Raw genomic sequence first — 24,178 nt, forward strand, 5'->3', positions numbered from 1 at the left:
AGGACAGGACACTGACAGGAAGCGCTGCATAATCAAACCCAGATCAAAAAAGTGTGTCGAGCAATTTTGGGAAAATCAGGATAAGCTGGAAGGCAATCCGAAATATAAGAAAAAATATGAGGAAGAAGTAATTATAAAGCCTTTTTGACAGCAACTAAATCATTAAAAGAGCTGACGTGTTTTGACCACTGTAGCTCTTTGTCAGAAACATGTTGGCTTTTTTAACTTTTTAAATATTTCCTTCATTGTTAATATATTTTTCTTATATTTTGGATTGCCTTCTTATTTGTAATGCAAGATCCAGGACTGTTTTGATCCAATTTAAGTAATACATCTGTGAGTCTGAGGGCTTATCAAATGCCAGCTGAGGTGCACAAAACAGGTATTACAACTTTAAAATGTTATCATGGCAGCAGTTATTTTATCATTGCAGCAGGCGTTAGGTAAACGGTAGAAATACATCATTCTGGCAACATGGTTATCTACCAGGAATGTACACTTGCACATATGTGATTTGCCACTATGACACCCTACAGAAAAATATTGTGTTGAACCAGGTCAAGTTTATTTTTGGACCCTGCATTTCTTTTGCCAGTGGCCTCTGCGTTAGCAAATGAGGGGGGACGGCGTCTTTATCTCCCACAGCTTAAGTCTGTCTGAATGCTGCCTGAGAAGAAGACAGCTGAGAAATCTCACAGAGACCAAATTTTAAAAATATAGCCATAAGGAAAGTAGAAAAAAGGGATCAGACTTAGGAAAATTATTCTAAATTTGAATTTGAAAACAATTTAGTTTGTTAAAAATAGATCATATTATCTAGATATACCTTGATGTTAAATCAAATCATAATTATTAAGTACTGAGCATGTCTCTAGCGGCTTCAGCCCAAATGCATTGCTAATCTTTCATTATTTGAATATTATTTTTATGTTGTACAAGACAGGAAGGGTGAAATCAAGAGCACTTAATGGGTATAATAACGATCACATTAACTATAATCATGCAGCTCTAGCCAAAGCTATCAATCAGTAAGGTAGGAAAATCAGATGCAAAACCTCAACTGGCATAATTAAATGCTGAGTAAGGCAGCCAGAGGCACCAGCGGGCCATTTCTAGAAAGCACTGCTGTCACTGTAGAAAATTCTTTAAAAAGATCAATCCCTCGTAAGCCCACTCCCTGCTATCAGCTTTTACAGCTGAATCTGCATCATCAAGAGATAGCTTTAAGCACCAAACCACAGCCAGAGATAGACCTGTACAAAACTTCATACTGGGATACAGTTAACTGATCCTTCATTGAGTGACTTAGGAGAGCAGAGCTGAGGAAAAAGTCCAAATAGGTCAAAGTTATGTCAAGTCATTTAATTTCTGGAGAAATTTCTGCAAGAAGCCAATTTAATCTGAAATTTTCCAGAGAAGGTAAATGTGAAGGTTTGTGCTGAGCAACGCTCCAGACTCCATCTCTGTCTGCTGGCATCCAAACCCATCCCTCAACTATTCAACCCCACTACTAAGCCTTACTTCCTGCTGTTGAAGCTGCTGTTATGATTGTTTGTGAGAGATGAAGGCGAGATCTTTGGCAAAGCAGAGAGATTGGAAGCACCAGATGACCTTCAAAAGATAAAGAATAGATCATGAGTTAGAGGAGAGGAAAAATAAAGGGCTGTTCCAGAAAGGTGTGTGAGTGTCAATAAAATAAAAACTGAAATGATTTTTTTTTTAAAGACAGGAGGGGTATGTGAGCAACAAAAGGTCAAGCAAAAGAGGGATAGGGAGAAATTTTTGAAGATGATGAGGTGTTGTCGTGACATAGCAGGGGAAACTTAAAAAAATAAAAAGGGTTACACAACTAAATTTTGCAATTTCCAAAGACGAAGCAATTGAAAGGTGCTTCAGACAGTTTCCCAGACAACAAAGTCTCTGGTGTTTTGTCACATTATATTACTTTTTGCCTTCAACTTACCAAGTAAAAAAAAAGTACTCAGCACTTCAATAACACACCGCCTATGTGTGTAATCTTTTGGTAAAGTGTTTGGATACAGTGTGGAAAATTGCATTCTACCTCTGTGGTGACATTTTCTTTCAGTCAGAAATATAAGCCAGGTGAAGTGCCGTTCACTCACTTGGGTGCCGTGGAGCCTCGGGGCCAAGTGCCATCCTCATTCTTCTGCTCTATTACGAGAACCTGTAGGAGACGACAGACCAAAATAGGGCTCCGTCTGTTTCCACTTGTTTTAAGACAACAAACATTTCAGTATTTGCATCCTATACTGAAACTAAAGATATCTTCTGTACGCTAAGCAGTAAAAAAAAAATAGTGTTCAGTTGCATTTATCTTGAGATGTATATTAGAGCTGCAGCAATTAATCAATTTGTTGCCAAACGTTAAATAAGTCGACAACTCATTTTTTAAAGAAAAATGTGAATATTTTCTGGTCTCTTAACTCCTCCATGACAGTAAACTGAGTGTCTTTTGGTTATGAACAGAACAAGACATTCGAAGATGTCATCTTCAGCTGAACTGGAAAAAACTGAAGATTATTTTACAATTTTCTTTCACTTAATAGACAACTAATGAATAATTGAGAAAGTAATTGACAGATTAATAAACAATTAAAATAATAGCTACAGCCCTAATGTATATTACTGCGTCCCCACATATTTTCAGACACAAAATAGTAAAACTTTCCCATTACTTTTCAAGAATGTTAAATTAAAAATAAAAAAATGTCTTGCCTCACTTCCATGCGTTTTTCATACATATTTTAACATATTTTATGTAAGCTTCATTCAAACATAATTTCAGATAATGACATAATACGAAGGGAAGATGGAATAAATCTTGGTTGTTTATAACTATGTGTTTTAGCTGGATGAAGGATCTTAAGTTATCAGAGAAACAAACTGAGTAAAAGTTAGCAGTAGCTTGGTGACACCCCATGATGCGCCGAACAGCATTGAAGAAACATTGACTTTTAACATGAAGCTGCTTTATTCAGTGTTTTTACCAATATAAATGAACGAGGTCCATTTGATTTGGAGAGGAGGAGACCTCTGAGGATAATCTGGCCCCCTGGTGAAAACCTCCTCTATGTCTGGAGCTTAAGTTAACGGAGAAAAAAGGTGAGCACACTTTAGCAGGAGCTGGGCTCGCAGTCCCTCTGCGACGAGCCAAACGGCGTCAGAGCAACACTGATGTGTAGCTGCTTTATTCAGTATTCTCAAGAGTATAATCACCTGGTCCATTCATTTTGGACAGGAGGAGGTCTCTGCGGATAATTCAGCTCCCAGTAAAAACCTCCTAAACAATGACAACTGGATTCCTAACTGGGAGAAATTATTGCAGTGAGGGTATTTCTCTGTCTATTGTCATTGATTTGAGTGAGAGAAAAAGTACCTACTGTACATTTAACTAAAATAAATGAGTTTAGATTTCACCAAATTGTCAGTATCAACACTGTATTTTCCAAGATTAAAAAAGACATTATGACACAACATCATGACTTTTAAGTACAAAAGCAGTACACATTTTTAATAAGCAGACTCAATGGAACAGATCTGTCACTAAATCAACAACCCATTGCTGCCTTTTTCTAAATGGGAAAGACAGGGAGCCGGATGGAACTCATCCACTGTTTCACATAGTGGGATTTGTCCGAGGCTCGACAATCCTCTGGAACAGCTGCTAGTGAACGGATGGCCCCACGATCCGAAGCCTGCTGGCTCATTGCAGCCAGGTGTCTAAATTAATCTTGGCTTGTATAAAGACTGTGGCGGCTCCAGTTGAATGGCAGGTGGATGCCAGGACGTGCGTGCACAGTTTAAGAGGCTTACAAAGAAAGGTTGAGCGCTTTGCGTGGCAGGCGCCAAACAGATGTTGTGGGTTTCGGGGGCTGTAACCATCTCATTATAAGATGGTCTTCCTACATTGTGTTAACATAACTTCAGCTTAGTCAGGCAATGATATCAATAACATTTGCTCTTCCTTATCACCGTAGATTTTATTGCATATGTTGCTTTAAGCACCTTGTGTCAAGGTTTTTCACTGCCTGAAATACTTGTTTATGTTAAGTGTTTACCCAGAGGAGAAACTGTGACACAGTGGGAGCGGTGACGAAAAGGAACAAACAAGAGCGCCATGTAAAGAGACACTTGTCACAGTCCCACCTAAAGCGTTTAAATTGTGTCATTAAGAAAATGGAACCTACTGAGCACAAAAAAGAAAGTTAATCAGAAAGGTGGCACTGACATCAGTTAAGCCTCTTTCACAAACATTTCAGAGTAAATTACTGCAGGGTTACTACAGCTTCAGACAAGTGAGATTTAAGACTTTTCGCAATTTTTTAATGCCGCTCAGAATGAAATCTAAGCCAATTCTTACTTTTTTTTTGGCTGAATTAAAAAGTTATACAGTTTACTAAAACTTTCTAGAGTGTAATGCTTGTTAAAAAGCTTGTTAATTCATCCTTTAACTGGATATGAGTCATGTATGAGTTTTGTTGGTTCCTCTGCATAACGTTTATGTGAGCATTAATCTGTAAATTATTTGAGCGGGAGATATTACCAATTATTTTGAGTTTTACACTGTATTGTCAAAAAAAATACTTATATTATCCCTCTTCCTATTTCTTAGCAATATCAAGACTTTTGAAAGATTGATTTAAGACATTTTATTTCCAATTAAGGCTTTATTTTTAGATTGATGAACTAAATTCCTTTTCAGACTTTTTAAAGATCCCCAGGAACCCTGTATTGGGAAAACCTTCACATGCCATTGTGATTGTCACCATTCACGCATGCAATACCTTCAGGAACAGTTCTGTCTAGCGCCTTTTCACACGCGATTACAGCGGCTAAAAAAGATGTGGTAAGGGACAGTCCAGCAGATGGCAGTAATGCAACACTAATTAATGGCAAACATCATAAAACTAAACAGAAAAAATAGACGATGGAGCAACTGGATAATATTTTATCTTAGAAACTGCTTATACTAACAACCTGCACTTTAAGTATGAAAGGGGCTTAAGATCGCCCTCTGCAGGTGACGATAACCTGCTGAATAGAGATTCAACCAAAGCAGAAAAATAAGGGTTTTCTGACGGTGCACCTTGCTGTAAGCTATCTAAAACGGGGGACTGAAACTAGAGTGCATTTTACTGTGCCCAGGAATAATACCTATCTAAATTGCAGGCCACATTTGGACAGCTTTATTGTCATGTACAATTTCTTTTCTTTCCTTTTTTTGGCCAACTCCAAGAAAAGAACCCTGCAGAGCCTTTCAAACTGTTTTCACATTGTGACATTTTCAGATACAAGTAGAAAAGTCCCTACCTGTCCTTGGTAGAGGCCGGCATCTTGAATGGTGCTGTCGGGTTTGTTGAGAGGCTCAAAGGTGTTGCTCATGTACCTGTTCCACAGCCTGGTCTCCTTCTCATCAGGGATGCTGAACAGCTTCCTCATCTCCTTCTCAATCATATCTGCAACAAAGCAAGAATATGATCAAAAAAGGAAAACAAAAAGACTGTTTACCTGCACTGAATTGCAGAATGGAAAGAGAAAAAACTCTGTTGCTACTGTTTAACAACAAAAGGAGGAACTCTTTTTTTCATTTCTTTTTAGTCTAATAATATGGTTATTAGTGGTGAAAAGTGATGTGACAATTCTCCTAATCCAAGGTTGAGACCTTGAGCTACACATTTCTGACCAGCTGATAACCAAAATGTTCCTACCAGGGTTTTTAATACCTGCACCCACCTGACCCATTATAAGAGCTAACCTGCACCACCCAACCTGCATCAACCACCTGAAGCTGACCCGACTCACAAACCACCAACTTTACACATTATATTAGTACAAATTTTAGGAGCCAACGACTGAGTGCTAGTGCACTGTTAGTGTCGCTGAGTGTGGCAGAGAGAGGAGAAGAGAAGGTGAAAGGTGGACTACTGCACGCATTGTTAATAATTATATATTAATAATTTAATTGGAACGTGGCTTTGTCACTTCGTGACTAGCCTGCCCAAACGTCTGTTATTTTCTGATAAGCCTTCCCAAGTCCACTTGACCCGCAGGCCCAGTGGAACCAGCAACTTATGATTCGACTCGCATCGGGAGATCTGCAATGTTAGATTTATTAACAGCAGTCCTGAGAGCTCCCCCTCGTAACAAAATGAGAGGCAGGTCACCCCGGTAGCAAGTTATACAAGTGGAGGCCAAGGCACCAAGATGGAAAGGTGACAAAGAGACCATGAATGTTTGTGTGGTTTTTGTCCTGGTTTCAGAGCCATTACACTACAAAACACAATAAGCAAAACGGCAGCTCGCCACATTAATTACATTTTTGTCTGTGGGTAGGTGTGATCATTTGATTCAGGCGGGAAGAAATTTTTAATAATGTACGTCAACATGTCAGAAAAGTCACAGGACCCTATTTCGATATGAACAAATGCATGTATTTGTGACAGACCGCCACAATTTAAACATCTGCCGCCACGTACTGCTTTTACATTTTTTGATCTAAACTGTTCATTAGGAACACTGCTGAAAAATATATCCCATTTGGTTATTCACTGCACCACACTCTTGGAGTGCACACCTTTCTCTAGACACAGACAGAGCAGCAGAAAATTACGTGAGTGAAAGTGAAACTTCACTTTTCATTGTGCTCGACCTTAGTCTAAGTCTGCACTCACTCGCAGCAGCTGCTCCTCTCATCCATCGATCTGATCAGCTCTGATCAGACTGACGCATCAATTATCCACCTCACAACTCAAACTCCTCAAACTGCCCAGTGTGCCTGAGCATGGCTAAGTTCAGACCTTCTCTGCACTTCGTAAACAAAATCACGATAGTTGCTAATTCATGTTTAGAAAGTAGGCTAAAAAAATTAACACGGATGAAGGCAAAGCAGTGGAAATCCAACTTCAAAATGAGATCTGACTGAATGCCAAGTCAACTTATGTCTGAGCAGCAATGTAAGTAGACAGTTACTCCAGAGGGACTTGGGCCTACCTATGGTGTCAGCTTTACTGAAGCGTCTGGTGATCACATTGTCCATGTTGCTGTCTTCACAGAGCTTCAGCTCCGTCAGGTACACCTCCACCTTGCAGTGCTTCACAAACATACCCTGCTCCACCACCTGAAAAATAAACACAGTGAAATTAATGACTGTCCAAACAACGTGAAAGAAAGCAGGACTCGACATATACATTACTTATGTGCAGAAGTCAACATTAAATGCTACGTACTGGGGGTGGGAATCACCAGAGGCCCCATGACACATTATCACGTTACTTAAGCCATACTACAATAATACTGCGATTTTAAAAGTGCTGCGCATATGCTGAGCATTGCAATAATATTTATTGAGATATATTAGGATTATTACCCATTTTCAACTACTAATTATGCCCCAGCATCTGTTTTAACTAATAAGATAATGTTTTCATTCTGTTTATCTCACTTGAGTCATTTTTACTGCAGTAAATTGTATCTAGTGCACGGAAAAAAGCCATTGATTTACTATTCTAGTAGGCTACCAAAATTTTAATTTGTATTTTTTTCATAAATAATTAATATATTTTAAAAAATCAATACTAAGCATCTATGCATCGAAATGATATTATATATATCATAATACTATGCTGTATCAATTTTTCCCTCCACCACTACTACATATTGGTATAAAGAATTTGAAGAAATTTAACACATGCATTGACATTGACACTATAAAAAGTGGCTCTAATGAGAAAGATGTATTATAAACTAGTACTCCACAGGATAGTTTCAAGTATTTTCAACTGTTTAAATATTGTGTGCTGTATCTGGACTACATTAGCTGACTGCAGCAAGCAAAAGTGTGGGTCTTGAAAACGGTATGAGCCAACAGGACACAGAACAGATCTCTGCTGTCACTATATCAGATGAAAATACAGCCTCCTGCTAATCCTGATACAACATGAGCAACATAAGTCAATACAACATGGAACACCGGACATGAGCTGGTTATCTTTTCATTGGAATTAGTAAGCTTGCCATCATATCAGCTCATGCGCACCAAAAGTACACCTCTTATGTTACCGCTCTCTAGTTATTTGCTATCTTAAACTGTGAAAAGTGTCCGGTAAATTTGAGGCTGTACTAGCTTCCGCTTCTCATGGTTAAAGTAGAGTCTGCTGGCCTGGTTGTCACTCATCTGATAGGAGCAGAGTCAGAGTGCCTAAATTAGCAGCACCTCGTGGAAACAGCTGAGGGGTCCCAGCCTATTTATTTCACCACTGAGCCCCTTTTAACGCACGCGCGCACACACACACACACACACAGAAACCAACTTCATAAATGTCCCTGAGAACTGCAGCCGCTGCACGCGCACACACACACACACACACACGGCTCACATTCTGCCTCTACCCCTCCCCTAATCATACCCGGATACCCAGGTAGGCCCATCCTACCCCCCAGCACAACACCCATGTGTTTGTAAACTCGGCGCAAAAGCCCAACTCATCGCCAAACTCTGGCAGAATGTCTCAAATCAGAGCTGAGCCAAAACCATTTACCCCACCCACCCCCCTCCTCCCATACTGGTTATGCCTCTCACACTCCTCTCAGAAGCTGCTTCTCTCAGTGTGACCTCAGCCGGCATTCCTCCACTTCAAAAAAGCAAGGACACGCAGGAACACTCCGCTGGTGTTGGCATGTCACACCAGAATGGGGACAACGGAAGGAAACGTAGCGCCAAACCTGTGACTACAATCCTCCTAAATCCTTTTTTAAACGCTCGTGTTCCCCCAGCGCCTCAGCATGACAACCCCAGAAAAAAAGCAAAAAGAAGAGGAAAACTGATAATGAACCTCCTGCATGTTGTGTCTCGCAGATCGCTCCATGTTGCTTTTCACTCATCCAGAACGTTGCCTGAAAATAGAAACCTCACAGCTACCCGATACGTCCCACGACATACATGGCAAAATGGGAGGGTCGATGAAAGGGGGGGAGAACGACGGGAGAGAGAATGATAGAGATGAAGGGGGGAGAGGAACCTCTTGTAGCAGCCATGATGCCATGACTAGCGAGATTTGAAGCTGGGATTCGATACTGTGGGTCCTGTTATGTTGTAGCCGTTGTAGCCGCCATCATCAAGTATTTCACTGACTAATCAACTGTAACCATACATACAGCCACTCAGTGGTTTGTGTTACTCTATTTAAATGTGTGTGAAGGCACTTATTTACTGTAAAACAAACTGCAGTTTGCAACAGAAATGAATGAAAAGCTCAAGTAAATGAATGAAAAACACCATTAGTGTTGCTTCCTTTTCATAATATCCAGACGATCAGTGTGATCTTAACTTGTTTTCAGATCATGTGCACAGTTTTTGTACAGTCATTAAAGTCAACAAATGAATACAAAATACAGCATTTCGTATTGTCCCATACAAGCCACAATATTTCAGTCCAAAGAAAATTTTGTGACTGTTTTTTTTACTATTCATTTTTGTTAAAAATGTATCATGTGCAGCAATGATGCACATCAATAATATCATAAAGTTCTCCAGTATCATTTGGCTATGTCTTTTACTATTCTATGCTGTCTATAAAACTCAAACTCAATAAAACTCACTTCTATAGCACCTGTGCTGCACTCCTAATATCTTGATCTCAAATAATCATCATAGCTCAGTTTCAGCGCAACAAAAGACAAACTTTACACTGTAGCTTCTAACCATGACAATTAAATTGCAACACCGACACCACCTTTGCTGTTATTTTCCTCTACTGGTCCTGTTTTTAATGCAGTGAGCAGAACATTTTCAAACCATGAAATCCATTCTTAATCTTATACGCTTAAAACCCTTACCTTGCGTGCAATTGGCTCCTGACTCTCTGTCAATCCATACCAACTGACAAGCTTATTCCAGCCCTCTGTGGGGACCAGGATGTAGTCAAGCTCATCGATGAGGTGCTCCTTGATGGCCAGCACATCCCCATCTAGAGGTGAGGAGGGAGTGAGAGAAAGGTTGAGAAACAAAGCAAGCAGACAGAGGGGGGGAAATCACATTGTTGGACAGTTACTCTACACTGACTGACTGTCTCACACAACATAAAACACACAAAGAAAAAAGGTATGTCGGAGAGCTTTCTATGAACCCCCTCAAAAAGGCTACTCTATGGTGTCTGTCAACAATGTTGCTTTTGTTACCTTTTCCTCTGGACTCTTTGTTAGTACTTCCAGAACGATAAAGCTATGTTGAGCAGGGGACTGCTGTGTACAACACAGTATTTGCAAAATATTCTTAACTGTGATTCAATGTCTACGGAGGTGAAGCATCATCATGTGTCTTACCTCTGAGAAGACCAGAGTTATCAACTGGTCCTGGGTAGACATTCTGGTCTCCCATCTGGTATTTGTCCCAACTGTCAAATCCCACATATTTCTTCCACTGTTTGAACCAGTGACTGTCCACAAGGTACCTGCAAAAAGGGGAAGCAGCATTGTAAGTGCAGCAATGTAAAGTGTTTAAGGGTTACGCAAGAAGCTACACGCTTTAGTGATTTACTTTACACGTTACGTAGTGACAATAGAAAACTGACAGGTGAGGGCTACCTTGCTCTCAACTAACCAGACTTTGGGAGGCTAACTTAACACAGATTGATAGTTGTAACAGTAGCACTGTTGACGCCGACTTGAGTTCAGGTTGCTGCATGCCTGGCCAGCTGGCTCTGTGATTTTTGACAGGTGCTTCTTTTCCGACTCCGCCCTGCCGAAGCCGACGGATGAACCCACTGACTGGCAAACCACTCAGTACTCCGGTGGATTAGCCAATTAGCTATTAGCCTGCTAACCAGATCAGATAAACGACATACAGCCTCACTGGGATGATGTCATTGGAAAAATAGCGAGACGGTGAATTGGAAGCAGCGAATAGCACCACCAGAATACGATTTTTATTGTTAAAATATATGTCTGGTCTGTCGCTCTTCATTGGCAGTCTGGTAGCTAGCGTTAGCTCGAGCACCGTTAGCCTAAAACACATGAAGCTGACAGGCTCCCGTTAGCTAGCTCGAAGCTAACTGTCAACACGGCCCGTCACCGCGGCTTTCTTATCCTTCATGGCGTTGACAGCCTCGGCAGAGCCGGCCGACGGCCACGCGGTGTCTTTGAAAAGGTTTCAGCTCAAGTCTTACCAAGTGTCTCCCTTTCTTAGCTGTGTTTTCAGCAGTGCCGCGACCTCTCCTCTCTGGGTATCCAGATCAGCCGCTCCTCCTTCCGCCATCTTTCCTCAGACATCACCCGCTGCATGGTGGGAAAGTGCGGGGCGTCACCGAGGCACGTGGAGAGTGACGCTGCGGTCTCAGCCAATCAGCAGCTCGCCGACAGTACAGCAGAAGCATGACACCCAGTGGTAAAATTATTCTAGAAAAATTGTCCAAAACTGCTCCATCATTGTGGCTTCATCATGTTCAAGAAGCTGTGTCACTCTAAAAAGCAGTCTTCATCAACTGAACTCTTCTTTTACCAGCCAGAGGCATTTCTTTATCATTTGATATCGTTAACCCTTTGAAACCTGAGCAACGTGGCTTGATTACTTAAAAAACTTAACAAGAAAAATTATCGAGAAAATAATGAAAAGTTTTAAGAAAATAACCTAAAATTCGCATTAAAAAGTAAAAGAACAAAAGCAGGAAATTAACATTTAAAAATACTTATATATATATTTGTATCTGTAGCCTAATTTTAAACATACAATCATACATATAGATTTCTTGATATTTTTTCTTATTGTTATTTGACCATCTTCCATTGCTCCTCTCTCTCCCTCTCTCTTTCTCTCCCTCTCACTCTCTGTCTCTCTTTTAAAAAGGCTTGGTCATATTTTTGTCACCTTTTGTAGATTTTTTTTTCAGTTTGCAGGACATTTCATGCTAAGATCCTGGTTGTCTTTTTCACCATGTTTTAAAAAGAAATCAAACCAATTCGCTCACATTTTTAAGGCTTAAATACTTGTGACTGAATAAAGCACAAGAAAACTGATGATGATCCAAGTTTCAAAGGGTTAACATACTGTGGGAGTTCAGTTTATAATGCAGAGGGTGAAACAACTCTAGGCAGAGTCTATTATAAATATCTTTCGTCAGTGGGCCCACTTGGAGTTTATTTATATATGTATATATATATATATATATATATATATATATATATATATATATATATATATATATATATATATATATATATATATATATATATTATATTATATTATATTATATTCAATAATAAATGGTGAAAAATAAAACTTTAAATCCTGAATCTTGTCCTATCCCAATACCCTGACATCATCAGGGTTTTCCCCTCAGACTTAAATACAGCATTACACCGGCAAAACTTGAAATTTTGCATGTTTATTTAAAAACATACTTACAAGATTTACGTTTCTTTGTACAGTCATATTATGTTACAGTACAAAATATGAAACTACTTTGCCTATGTCATGTTAGTCCTACTGCTACTCCCACTGCTAGAGTATTATAATTCTGACTGACATTATGTCCTTTCATTGCAGTCTATTCATGCGAAACACAACATTTTATTTCAACTCTTGTAAAAACAAAAGGGAAGCTTTTCCCAATCAGTTATGATAATACAATATATGATACAAATATGGCTATGTAGCCATGACGTGATGTCAGATCCACAAAAACGCTTCAAAGAAATTTACATATAGCACTAACAAACCTGATCCAGTTCTAATTTTGCTGTCTTAGTCTCACATTTTGACAAACTTTATCCTTAGTATGCAAACTAAATCATTTATTTTTAAACTTTTGGTGGAACAGCCTGGATGAGCTGAACATGCCTCGAACAACAAGGCGGGCTCGTAAATTTCATCTGACCTTGAATCGTTTCATTTACATCATCTGTGAAATGCAGAGCCGGACAATATATGCCGATGTATTAATAGATTTCCGTTTGAGTAAATAACTTTTGTCCCTGAAAAAAATGCCCCTGCCCCCTCTAAAACTTCTAAGTAATCCAATAACTGACTTTCAATTTTCTTCTTCTTTTATCACATTACTAGAATTTACAGGCGCTGCCAAAACCAACACACTGCAGGCCCATTATCTCCTGAGTCCTCCATATCTGTTATGCATTAAAGTAGATGATGGTGTGACACTTTATTGTGACTTTTCCCTGCAGTGATCTTTGAGATGGAGGCAAAGGTGCAGCAAGTGAAGGATGGAACCAAAACCCACACGTCTTTCCCACACACATCACCACTGGGGCCTCATAAGTTGGAGTCAGTCTCTGAGACGGGATAGTAGCCATTCCTAGCCATGGTGGCCTCTCCCTCTGGAGCAAAGATGGCCAGTAACTTCTCCTGCTCCCTCTTTGTTTTGGGTAAAGTGTCACATGGTGTGATGAGCAACTGAATGCGCTGTAGAAAGATAAACCAGTGTTAGTAGCGTCCAGTCTTGACCATCTTTATGAAAAGAATTCCACAGTGGGATATATACAAACAAAAAACATATTCCAAGATTTCTAGATTTAATAAATCTGATTACAGCACCTACCTTATTTTTATTTAGGACTTCAAGGGACAGTTCGCCCCAAATTAAAAATACATATTTTTCCTCCTTTAGCTGTAGCGCTTTTTATCAATCCAGATTGTTTCAGTGTGAGTTGCCAAGAGTCTGCCTTCTCCCCAATATAATGGAATTAGATGATACTTGGCCTGTGGTGCTCGAAGTGCCAAAAAAACAAAAAAAAAACCATTCGAAAAACTCATCAGTAATGTCTCTTTCCAGAAATCATGAGCCTATTACTCAAGATAATGCACAGACCTTGTTATGAGCAGTTTCACGTAGGAACTATTTTCTTGTTGAACTACAGCCACCATCTGTATCACTGCGCAGAGGGATTCTACTCGTTGTGCTTGTGACAGCGTGAGATGTAAACATTAATGTCGTCCTCCTCACCTGAGCTCTAACATTAATTAGTTCAGTGGTGCTACGTGAGCTGGCAGTAGATGCACACTTCCTTCTGTGCTGTGATACGATGGGTGTTATTTGATAAAAAAAGACAATAGTTCCTACATGAAACTGGAAACTGGAAAGAGACATTGTCACTGAGTTTTTCAAACGTAAATTTTTTGGTGCAGCACCACAAGCCGAGTGCCATCTAGTTCCATTATGTTGGAGAGAAGGAAGACATCCTTACAGCCGAGATCTTCAACACTCTGCAACTCACACCAAAACAATTTAGACAGATAAACACGTAACAGGTAAGAGAAAAAGTATGCATTTCTGATTTGGGGGTGATTTGTCCCTTTAAAACATCTCTATACTCTACAGGGATCAAACGTACCTCTCTGAGCGTCCCTTGGGTGGTGCTGATCTTGTACACCATCCAAAGCGGGATACAGACCATGGAGGAGAGAGCGAGCAGCCAGCCAATGACATATCCCCACCACGGGTACACGTACTCATTGTTATACTTTAAAGGAGTATATTTGATGAGAGAGAAGGCAAAGGTACCCTGAGGAGACAATTAGACAAGGATTACTGTTGGTGAGGAACGAACAGCTGATTTGATTTCTGTGAGAGGAGAGGAGGCCTCAGTTGCCGTCAGCCTTTGTCATTTTTGGAAAGTCTTGATACTACTTAATTAGTTTGTTGATACTCACAATACATGTGGCTGGGGTGAGGAACAACCAACAGTACTTGATGTAAGGTCCTGGGCGGTAGCCAATCATGTCTTCAATGTTATCATAAAAGCGATCCGCACCTGCAAAAACACAGTAAAGACATTTCCATCCATGTTGTGCCTTTAAACTTTAACCTGAATGCCTGCAGATAATTAGGATAAATACTTCAGAGTATGTTCATCTTTTAAAAAAAAATCACAGAAAAACTCTTATGACACACATATCTCCATATTTCATGTTTGAAGTAAGCTTACCATAGACCCATGCGATGCAGACAGTCTCAAAAATGGACATGAAGAGAAGGCACATGCCACTGGCTGCATAGTAATCAAAGAGCTGGAAAACATACATGCCTCCCTACAAAAAGAGAGAAATATAAAGCAAAATAACACACCTGCTATAGTACAATCAACTTGTTTGAAGACAAAACATTTAGGAAATCAATTAAAGGGTAACTTTGGTATATTTTCAACCTGGACCCTATTTTCCAAACTTTTTGTGTCCAAGGGCACAAAAATCTTTTGAAACTGACCCAGCACTGCACTGTAGCAAGTAGAATATTAATGGGGACATTGTGCACCGTCAATTTACGCCAAATAAAAGTGCTTGTTTTTTGTCACTGACAGGCTCAGACAGACAACTTATGGTGGGCATTCCTGCAGAGATAGACCTTTCTGTGTAACGTTCTTTTTGTTTTACCAGAAACAGTAATCATTTTATCATCATAAAACACACTTCTTTCAAAGTCAACAGACGCAAACTAAAACTCACAAAAAAACATCTTGGTTCATCTTTCCACTGTTTCAACAATTACCGACTCTGGTGTGGTCGAAACAAACCCTTTAATTACTCAGATGTGCAAATATGTCAGTGATAGCAATTTTGAGCCTGTTTCTGGCTTAACAATTAGGATTTTGCTCTTTAACAAAAAGGTCTATCTCTGTAGAGGTCCTTTATAAACTGCCAGACACTTAGAAGAACAATCTGATCAGTGCAAAAAGTGGTGATCGGTGATTTAGACACAAAGACATTGGGAAAAGTGTCCAGGTTGGAAGACACCAAACTTAGCCTTTATCCCCTTGAAACCTGAGCAAATTGTTAAAATCTCTTTCAAAGACATAGCAGGAAAGTAATGAGCAACGTCACAAGAAATGACCCAAAATTGACAAGGAACTGGTAAAAAGGTACAAAGAAAATTAATAAAAATATGGTTTAAAAGAATAAGGAAATGGCTTGAAATGTGCTAAAATTGCAAATGTAATTAATATTTATTTTCTTTTCCAAATTTCCTACAAATTTCATGCAATTTGCAGGACATCTCTCGACAAGGTGCTTGTTGCCTTTTTACCCATGTTTTCAAATGAAATCAAACCGGTTCTAGCTCAGGTTTCAAAGCTTTAATTGCTTGTGAAGGGTGTATGAACCTAACACAAGAAACTGATGTGGATCCAGGTTAAGCACTGAAAAGATTTCAGACATTGAAAGTACCCATATTATACCAAAACTGTTATTACCCTTAAACAACTTATGTTTGCAGATGTTTGTGTGCATGCATCTCTGTGTGTGGTCCCAGTATGTGACCGCCTACCTCCATCAGCATGATGAGGCCCATCAAGAAGGAGATTAAGACCACAGCCAACAGGAAGAGCTCCCTGCGGTTTTTACGTCTGAACACAGTGGGGTACATGTCGACTATCGCCGTCACAAGGCTCTCGACACACACAAACTGATAGGGAGGAGGGCAGAGGAGTGAGGAAAAGATGGGGAGAGAGGTGAGCACAGAATAATAAATGAAACTCTTTTTCTTTGTCAGCTATAATAAAGCCCTACTGGCTCTTTAAAACAAACTTGATGAGATTTTTGACACTTCCGAGCCACCAGTGGTGGAGAAGGCATTCGGATCGTAACTTAATGAATCTTTTCTTAAGGGGACAAAGAAAACAGAAACTTGAGGTTCCTACCTGGCTGTCAAGCCCCAGAAACACAATCATGATGAAGAAGAGGGCGGCCCACAGAGGAGAGAAAGGCATCATGCTCACAGCTCGGGGGTAAGCTATGAAGGCCAGCCCAGGACCTACAGGTACAAGTAAAACAACGTAAACCTAACCAATAAAATGGATGTATATTTCCTTTTTTTTTTTTTTTCAAGTTGTAAATATTGTTGATGAAAGCCTCACCAGATTCTGCCACTTCTGAGATGGGAACATTCTGTTCAAAGGACATGAAACCCAGGATGGAGAAGATCGCAAAGCCCGCCACAAAACTGGTGCCACTGTTCAGAAAGCACAATGCCAGGCAATCTCTGCAACAGACAGACACAGAAATGGAGCACATGCACTGTAAGAGATTCATTTTACCATAATTTCTCTGTATCATTGAGCTTCCGATTCACAGAATCACATTATTTATGCCAAATCGTGAGGTACATGTGAGGGACGGGTCGTTATTTATGAGAGGAGGATGTGGTGCAAAATGGGGGATGTGCTTCAAATATTTTTTTAAGAACTAGTGAGGGAGTTATGTTTTTGGATTTGGCTTCATTAAACTTTAAATGGTTGTATTTTTAAATATCCTCAGAACCTCACAACCTGCATGTGGCCCCAGTCACTCGGGGAGGCTCAAGGAAAGTATTTTAGCTCTGGAAAGGGTCATGATATCTTAAAAAAAAAAAAAACTACAAAGTTAGACCCCAGCAACCCCTTCCTCTGACAAGTTAAGTGCAGTCCTTAAATGATGACATCATGTCATAGTCCAATTAGGATTTTTGTTTCAAAATGAGACATTTTCCAGATTGCACCATGTAAACATGTATTCCCAAAGTAGCTCCTGTATATTTAAGCATGTAATTAAGAATGCATATACATTGTTTACATACCTGTAACAGTTATTGTTGTATTTGTTGTAACTCCCCAGAGCAGTCAGCGACCCTAAACAGATGGCGTAGGAGAAAAAGATCTGGGTTCCTGCGTCCATCCACACCTTGCACAGAGGACACATTTAAAGAATTAAAAATAATAAACCACTTAATCTAAAATAAAACATAATTACCAATAGCCACACACATAGGCCACATAGCCAGTACTTAGGTTGATGTATATACACAAACGTGACATGCTGTGCTTAGATAACCCACTGGAATTCACGTGCTGAGTGTTAGCATCATAATCATTGACACATGTCACAGCACAATAGTAAACTGTCTGTTGCTGACCTTGTTAGTGTCAACACTGATTAACAAACCAAGCTTCCATAAATACATGAGTCATAGCTGTTGATTTCTTTGAAGGGGTGCAGGGGGATTGTCCCTCTCAATATTTAGAACACCTGCATTTGTGCCTCCCAGTGAAAACACAGAGGAGTCACAGAGGACTTTTATGTCCATGGATTGCCAGAAAGCCACTCATAGTCGCAACAATGCTTTTTGGTAAAGTAGGTGGTGGTATGCAACCTCTGAAGCAATGGTTACAATCTGCTGTTAAACTGAAACATGGCGCCTTCAGTTATAATGCCTTTTATAGCAGATGTGTACCTAAAACATTTTTAGACTTTTAAAAACTTGTGGCCATCCTAGGAAAGAAGGTGAAGGAACTATGCACGGGCAAAACAGTAAATGCCATGACATGTCCATCATAAATTCATGCAGAAAAGTCACCAGAATGCATGTATTTGTATTTTTTGCGAAAATTTCAGCCCTGAAACTGCCATCATCAAATCCACGAGACTCCATTTAAATGAGCAGTGATTTTATCATTGTAAAACACTTTTCATTCAAAGTCGACAGAAACAAAACAAAACTCACAAGAACCATCTTGGTTCATCTTGCCACTATTCAATTATGACTTACTCTGGTTTGGTTGAAATAAACCCCAATTTTACCTGGTTAGATGTGAAAATATGCTAACTTTATACACCCTAAAACTATTGTTTATTTAAATGGAGTCTGGTGTGTCTGGCAAAGGCAATATCGTGGCTATTTAAACAAAAAGGATTTTGCTATTAAAAAAGGTCTATCTCTGTAGGGATCTTTTCTGTACTATTGTCAGACACTTATAATAACAATACGAGCCTGTCGGTGGCAAAAACAAGCACTTTCAGCGGGTGTTGATTGGTGGTGTTCAGTTGCCCGCTGGTATTACATTTCAGCTCGCCTTGCTGAACACTGGACCAATTCCAAAAAATGTCACTTAGAACCCTTAGAACTTAAAACAATGGAAAATAGGATCCAGGCTGGAAAAAGGCCAAAGATACCAGTTAAATCTGAATTATGCAACTTTTAGTTAATTGTTGATTGAGTCACATTCCCAAGTTGTTAAGTACTGATGTTTTGGGTTGGTGCTACGGTCTGACCATTGACCAAACCTGTCAGTATTTGACGACATGGGAAAGAGACTCAACAATCAACTAAAAGTTCCAATATGTTGCTTTAACAACAGGTTAGACACATGAAATGTTTTAAATCAAGTAAGGGACTTTGCAGAGCTCTTGCTCTTGTGCCTTGGTTTGTTTGAGTCAAGCAGAGTCTGTTAAGACTCTCTGGTCCTCTCAGTGAGGTGGAGAGCCTGGTTAGCTGACTATCCGTGGCTCAGTCCTGGTAGAGCTCGTGTTTATGGTCCCAGTGGTGTCCTGACCCTGCATTTAGTCCCTGCGGGGCCTGCCTCTTTCATGGAGAGCAGATGGACCCAGCAGAAACTAGCCTTCCCAGCAGAGAACCATGGGATACCTGCACCTGGTCCGCCCCTCGCCCACAGGGATCACTTTTGTATAATGGTGATGGATGTGGATCGGTTTTGTGTGACATGGTTGTACCTGTGGGTCTGCAAGTCGTCCCAGGTCTGGATAAAGGTAGAACTGGATGCCGATCCCGGCTCCGGGCAGGGTGAGCCCCCTGATCAACAGCACGATCAGCATCACATAGGGGAAGGTCGCCGTGAAGTAGACCACCTATATGGACACACACATATACAGCGATATTACATAAACAAACAAACAAGAGAAACATGCCCAACAGAGAAAATAAACACCAGATGTCATCTTTAAACTGCCCCAGAACTGTCTTTGGTAGAACAAAAAAATACATAAATAAAAAAGGTCAGCGGGTCACCCACCTTTCCTGTGGATTTCACCCCCTTCCAGATGCAGAAGTAGCACATGACCCAGGCGATGAATAGACACAGGGCCAGGTCCCAGTTCAGTGAGCCCATGTGGTCAAGGCCTGGGGAAATCCTCAGCGCTCTCCTCCTGCAGAGACGGGGAGAAAAACACAGAGACAATACGTCCTTGTCATTAACACAACAGTAATATATCAGCAAGAAGAGGTTAGACGGTGTGAAAACTCACTCCCAGAACTCTATGACAGGAGAGGTGGCGTTTAGGTTGAGCGTTTGGTCGATTGAGGTGTTTCTCCTCTGAAACTCCACGCAGTTTTCTGGAGGAGAAAAGAAAGACAAATGTAGAAATTCTTATACATATCAGAGGAACTACGGATGTATTTTGAGGTGTATTTGTTACCTGTGTTCCATGTGTTGTTGCAGGACGACCACGGCAGGTCCCAGGAGAAAGAGAAGGAGAGGTAGAAAATCCCCCAGGCCAGAACAATGATGTAGTAGAAGTTCAACAGAGTCACTATCACCTGGGTGCCATAACCAAGACCTGCAGAATAATCAATAAAAAAAAAAAATTAGTTATACTTAGAATTAAGATAATTTTTAAATATAAGCAGCGCTGGACCTAGCAAATTTGACACCCCAGTCCCCAGGCGAGCCCCCACCCACCAAAAATATTGTATTATTATTAGTAGTAGTATCTTTTATATAATTCATATACTTGTATTCATGACTAAGAAGAATAAGCGCTTATGAGAAATCAACAATAATAAAATAGCAATAAAAAATATGCACCAAATGTGGAAATTTGCAGATTTCGTCTTTTTCCCCTTTTTTGTACAGCAGCCTGGATGACTTTTGCTTTTTCATTTCTCTTACTCTCCACAGACACTCCACTACACTAAACCCGTCTGTACTTTGGACTTAACCCTTTGAAACCAGTGAGTTTTGACCATCAGTTTTCTTGTGCTGCGTTCAGATGCTTTTTCAGGAGCTATTTGACAATTTGACACCTGAGCAAATACGTTGGATTTCTTTTTTCGAAAAAACATGGGGGAAAGAAAGTGAGCAACTGGGCAAAAACTGTCCCACACATTAAAATAAATGAGTAAAAGGTGACAAGAAAAAGCCCTGAAAAATATTTTTAAAGGACGTCAAAAAAAAAAAGAAAAAAGAAAAACTGTCCAGAATCTATAGTCTCTTATATGTTTATTTTCTTGTTCTCCATTTTGAGGCAATTTCTTGTAACTTTTTATTCATCCCTTGCTTCTTTTTGGGCCATGTCTTGTTATGCTGCTCACTGCCTTTTTCACGTTTTTGCAATAAATCAAACCATTTGACATTTGATCTTCATATCACGTTTCCCCTTAGTTTGACTTTTTCTTTTAATGGCACCCTACGTTGCATATGTCTGAATATCCAAAAAATATGCGAAAATCAGTTAATTTTCTTCCTCCCCTACCAATTTCCATCTTTACTGCCAACTTTCAACTTTTGCCAGATGCCATATGTCTTTCCAGGATCCCACAAGGCAGACTTCCTACCTACCTTCAAACAACGGACTGATTTTTCTCCAGCAGGTAATGCCTCCCTCGCTGGTGTACTGGCCCAGGGCCGTCTCCAGGAAGAAGACGGGGACGCCACAGGTGAACAGGAAGATCAGGTAGGGGATGAGAAACGCACCTGAGTTGAGAAAGAGCAAAGGATTCAGCGGAGTAAGAACTTTTTGTTGGTGTTATTGTAGTTTAGAAGCCGTGTTATAATGCAGAAAAATACCAAAAATGGTTGTCCAAGCATAGTTTCTGTCACTGGTGTTAAGTAGCATTCATCTTTTTATTGTTTTGAAGAGAGCAGGAAGGCAAACACCATGTCTTCAATCTATTGTAAGGCCAATGAATAGGCAGAGATGCATTCATTCTTTTTGGTGGAAATCAGAACATCTAGAGGACATGGGAGCTAAAATCTTAACATAAACCAGAGCCTTCTAGCACCGCTGTGCCCAAATACAGGCTGCAGCCCCAACAGTTACAGTCAATCTGCTAAAATATGGACTCCAAATCCCGCAGAAAGACACATATTAAACCGTGCATGTAAGATTACATAATAATGATGCAAGTCACTCCCTCTCTCCTCTCCTTTTAAGCATCTCTTACGTTCTTGGATAACCTATTACATTACCTTTGACATGCTTGTCTGCCTTCAGTTTAAAATACTGCTACTGTTGGCACCAAATCACCTTCAAATAATTTGGATTTCAGCCAGATTAACCTGGTTTAAACACATTTTGACTAAGTCAGAGACGTGTAGATGATGTAATATTTCATGGACAAGAATTAGTAATTCAACTGTCACACCTGTACATATTCTGAACGGATCTAAAGTTTAATAACGAGCACCAGAAAGGGTGAAATACAGCAAGACATGGAAAAAAGTTACGAAAAATGTATTTTATGCTCTTCGAGCCGAGCAACTGCCGCTCTCTTTCGGCATTTTGTGTTGACGTCCCGTCGGGTGGCCGAGGATGTTTGGCGTGCTCAGATTTCCGCCTCTCCGCAGGGACAGCTGCTGTGAGCGAGGAGCAACAACAGCTGCCTGACCCCGCGTGGCCCTGAACCCTGACCCCGCCACCCCATGGAGGGAGAAAGAGGAGCGTCCAATTTAGCACCTACACAAGCATGCCCAAAAGGAAATAGGGCTAAAATATAATCTGTGGTTTGATTTCATTAATTGTTCATCCTGGTTTTTACTTCTTTTCACCTGAGCTTAAGTGAGACTCAGGTTGAATTTTGCTTCTGAGACAAAGACTCAGGTGTTCTGTGATGTGTGGATTTTTCATGTGATTTTAACATCAGGTTAATTGTTAAAGCCTGAGCCTGACACACCAGTAATCTGTGTCTACTGCTGTTACAAATCTTAATCTTAGGGTTAGGGTTAGGTTTTCGGTGTACCTTCTGTCATTGTGAGAAGGTTGACCCTCAAACAGGAGAGCAAAGGAACAGACCTCCATCCCTCTGAGCTAATCATCCACTCACCTCCTCCGTTCTTGTAGCAGAGGTACGGGAAGCGCCACATGTTCCCCAGGCCGATGATGGAGCCGGCGACAGACAGAATAAACTCCATCTTGTTGCTCCACTGGCCCCGCTCCTCCATCTTCTCCTCTGAGGGAGGCATCAGATCCTTGGCTTGGCCAGCACCATTGGGAAGGCCCACTTTGTCTCCTACGAAACAGAAGAGAGAAAAGAGGAGGATTGCAGAAGGTTATAGTGTTGTCTGAACTGGAGATGTTTACCCTGCCCCCAATAAGGGTAAATATGCCCTGAAGCAAGGCAGCAAAGACATCAATCATCTCCAGCTGCAGAGCGGGCGATAATGTGGTTTTGGAATGCACCTTTAAGATCTGAATGTGTGTGTCTAAAGGTATTGGACACTTAAATTTTACAGATTTTAAGACCTTTTTAAAGATACATTTTAACCAAATTTAAGACTGATTGTTTGACAAAAAATATTCTTCTTATTCAAGCATTTTAGGTAACTAAAAACAATACGGCACCGTGCAGAGGTAGGTTTTATTCTGAAATACGGTTATGAGAGTGAATGAAATAAATCTACATTTGGGCAAAAAAGGTGAAGTGGAAGTATAAAGTAAAGTGGAAAAAGGTTCCAGTATTAGGTTCAGTTATATGTTTAAAGGTTTGTAACTGGAGAAATCTGGACTTACACATAGAAGAGCTTGAGTCATTTGAAAATAATAATAAATTCAAAGATGGACTTCTGAAATTAGATAAAATGTTTGTGGTAAGTAAGATCTTACAAATTCAAATTAAAGACTATATTAGGATTTTTTTATTTTTTTTTATTTTTTATTTTTTTATTAATTTAAGAATTATATTAATCAAAGAAAAGAAGAATGAAGAAGAAAGAACTTTACTTGAAAACACACCTTAATTAACCCTGAACTAACCCTAGCCCCAGAAAAAGATCATTTTGAGCTTTGGATACATTATAAGTGAAGTGTTTAATGTTATTTATTTTTTATTTTGCATCTTAGATCCTTGAGAAACGCTCTTTCAATCTGCTCTTAACACAAATATATTGCGAATTTACCATAAGGCTGAATTAAACTGAAATGAACTGAACGCATTTCTTATACCTACCAGAATGACCTTAAATCAATGTAAATTGCATTGAAAATCTCCAGATAACCAATTTTCAAAATGACAAACATTCATAGCTCACCTTTCATCGCAGCGTGACTTGATCTTCTTTGTGTCTTGAGGCTGCAGCAGTCTCTGGAGGTTTATCTGTAAATGCTCAGGTTTTAGGATTTTAACAGGACAGGACAGGAAAGAAGGGGGCGGGGGGTTAGTAATGTTAA

General features: G+C 40.0%; 2 protein-coding genes across 5 annotated transcripts in view; both read right to left on the reverse strand.

The window, feature by feature from the left end:
* usp15 (ubiquitin specific peptidase 15) overlaps positions 1-11,317 on the reverse strand; it is a 30,660-nt gene extending 19,343 nt beyond the window's left edge. For 2 of the 4 annotated variants that reach the window (XM_088072569.1, XM_042511084.2), the window contains exons 1-7: positions 11,184-11,317; positions 10,342-10,469; positions 9,856-9,986; positions 7,012-7,138; positions 5,332-5,477; positions 2,124-2,185; positions 1,522-1,611 (exon numbers count right to left, since the gene is read on the reverse strand). In XM_088072569.1, coding sequence (XP_087928695.1) covers positions 1,522-1,611; positions 2,124-2,185; positions 5,332-5,477; positions 7,012-7,138; positions 9,856-9,986; positions 10,342-10,469; positions 11,184-11,272 — 773 coding nt within the window. In that variant the 5' untranslated portion in view covers positions 11,273-11,317. Of the gene's footprint in view, positions 1-1,521; positions 1,612-2,123; positions 2,186-5,331; positions 5,478-7,011; positions 7,139-8,852; positions 8,898-9,855; positions 9,987-10,341; positions 10,470-11,183 lie in introns of those variants that run through there. The other 2 variants (XM_042511085.2, XM_088072570.1) reach the window with 2 other exon arrangements.
* Positions 11,318-12,382: 1,065 nt separating this feature from the next.
* LOC121961264 (sodium- and chloride-dependent GABA transporter 2-like) lies at positions 12,383-24,178 on the reverse strand. Its single transcript, XM_042511178.2, has 15 exons — positions 24,040-24,178; positions 22,836-23,021; positions 21,352-21,486; positions 20,210-20,350; positions 20,039-20,126; positions 19,807-19,939; positions 19,508-19,642; positions 17,577-17,680; positions 16,879-17,003; positions 16,663-16,775; positions 16,290-16,427; positions 14,956-15,058; positions 14,681-14,781; positions 14,362-14,532; positions 12,383-13,432 (listed from the first exon to the last, which is right to left on the reverse strand). The coding sequence occupies exons 1-15, from the start codon at positions 24,044-24,046 to the stop codon at positions 13,283-13,285; spliced, it is 1,830 nt and encodes a 609-aa protein (XP_042367112.2). The 5' UTR covers positions 24,047-24,178; the 3' UTR covers positions 12,383-13,282.

The sequence above is a fragment of the Plectropomus leopardus genome, chromosome 22 (assembly GCF_026936395.1).
Source record: "Plectropomus leopardus strain MGB_pleo_1.0 chromosome 22, ASM2693639v1, whole genome shotgun sequence".
In the NCBI taxonomy this organism is placed as follows: Eukaryota; Metazoa; Chordata; class Actinopteri; order Perciformes; family Serranidae; genus Plectropomus; species Plectropomus leopardus.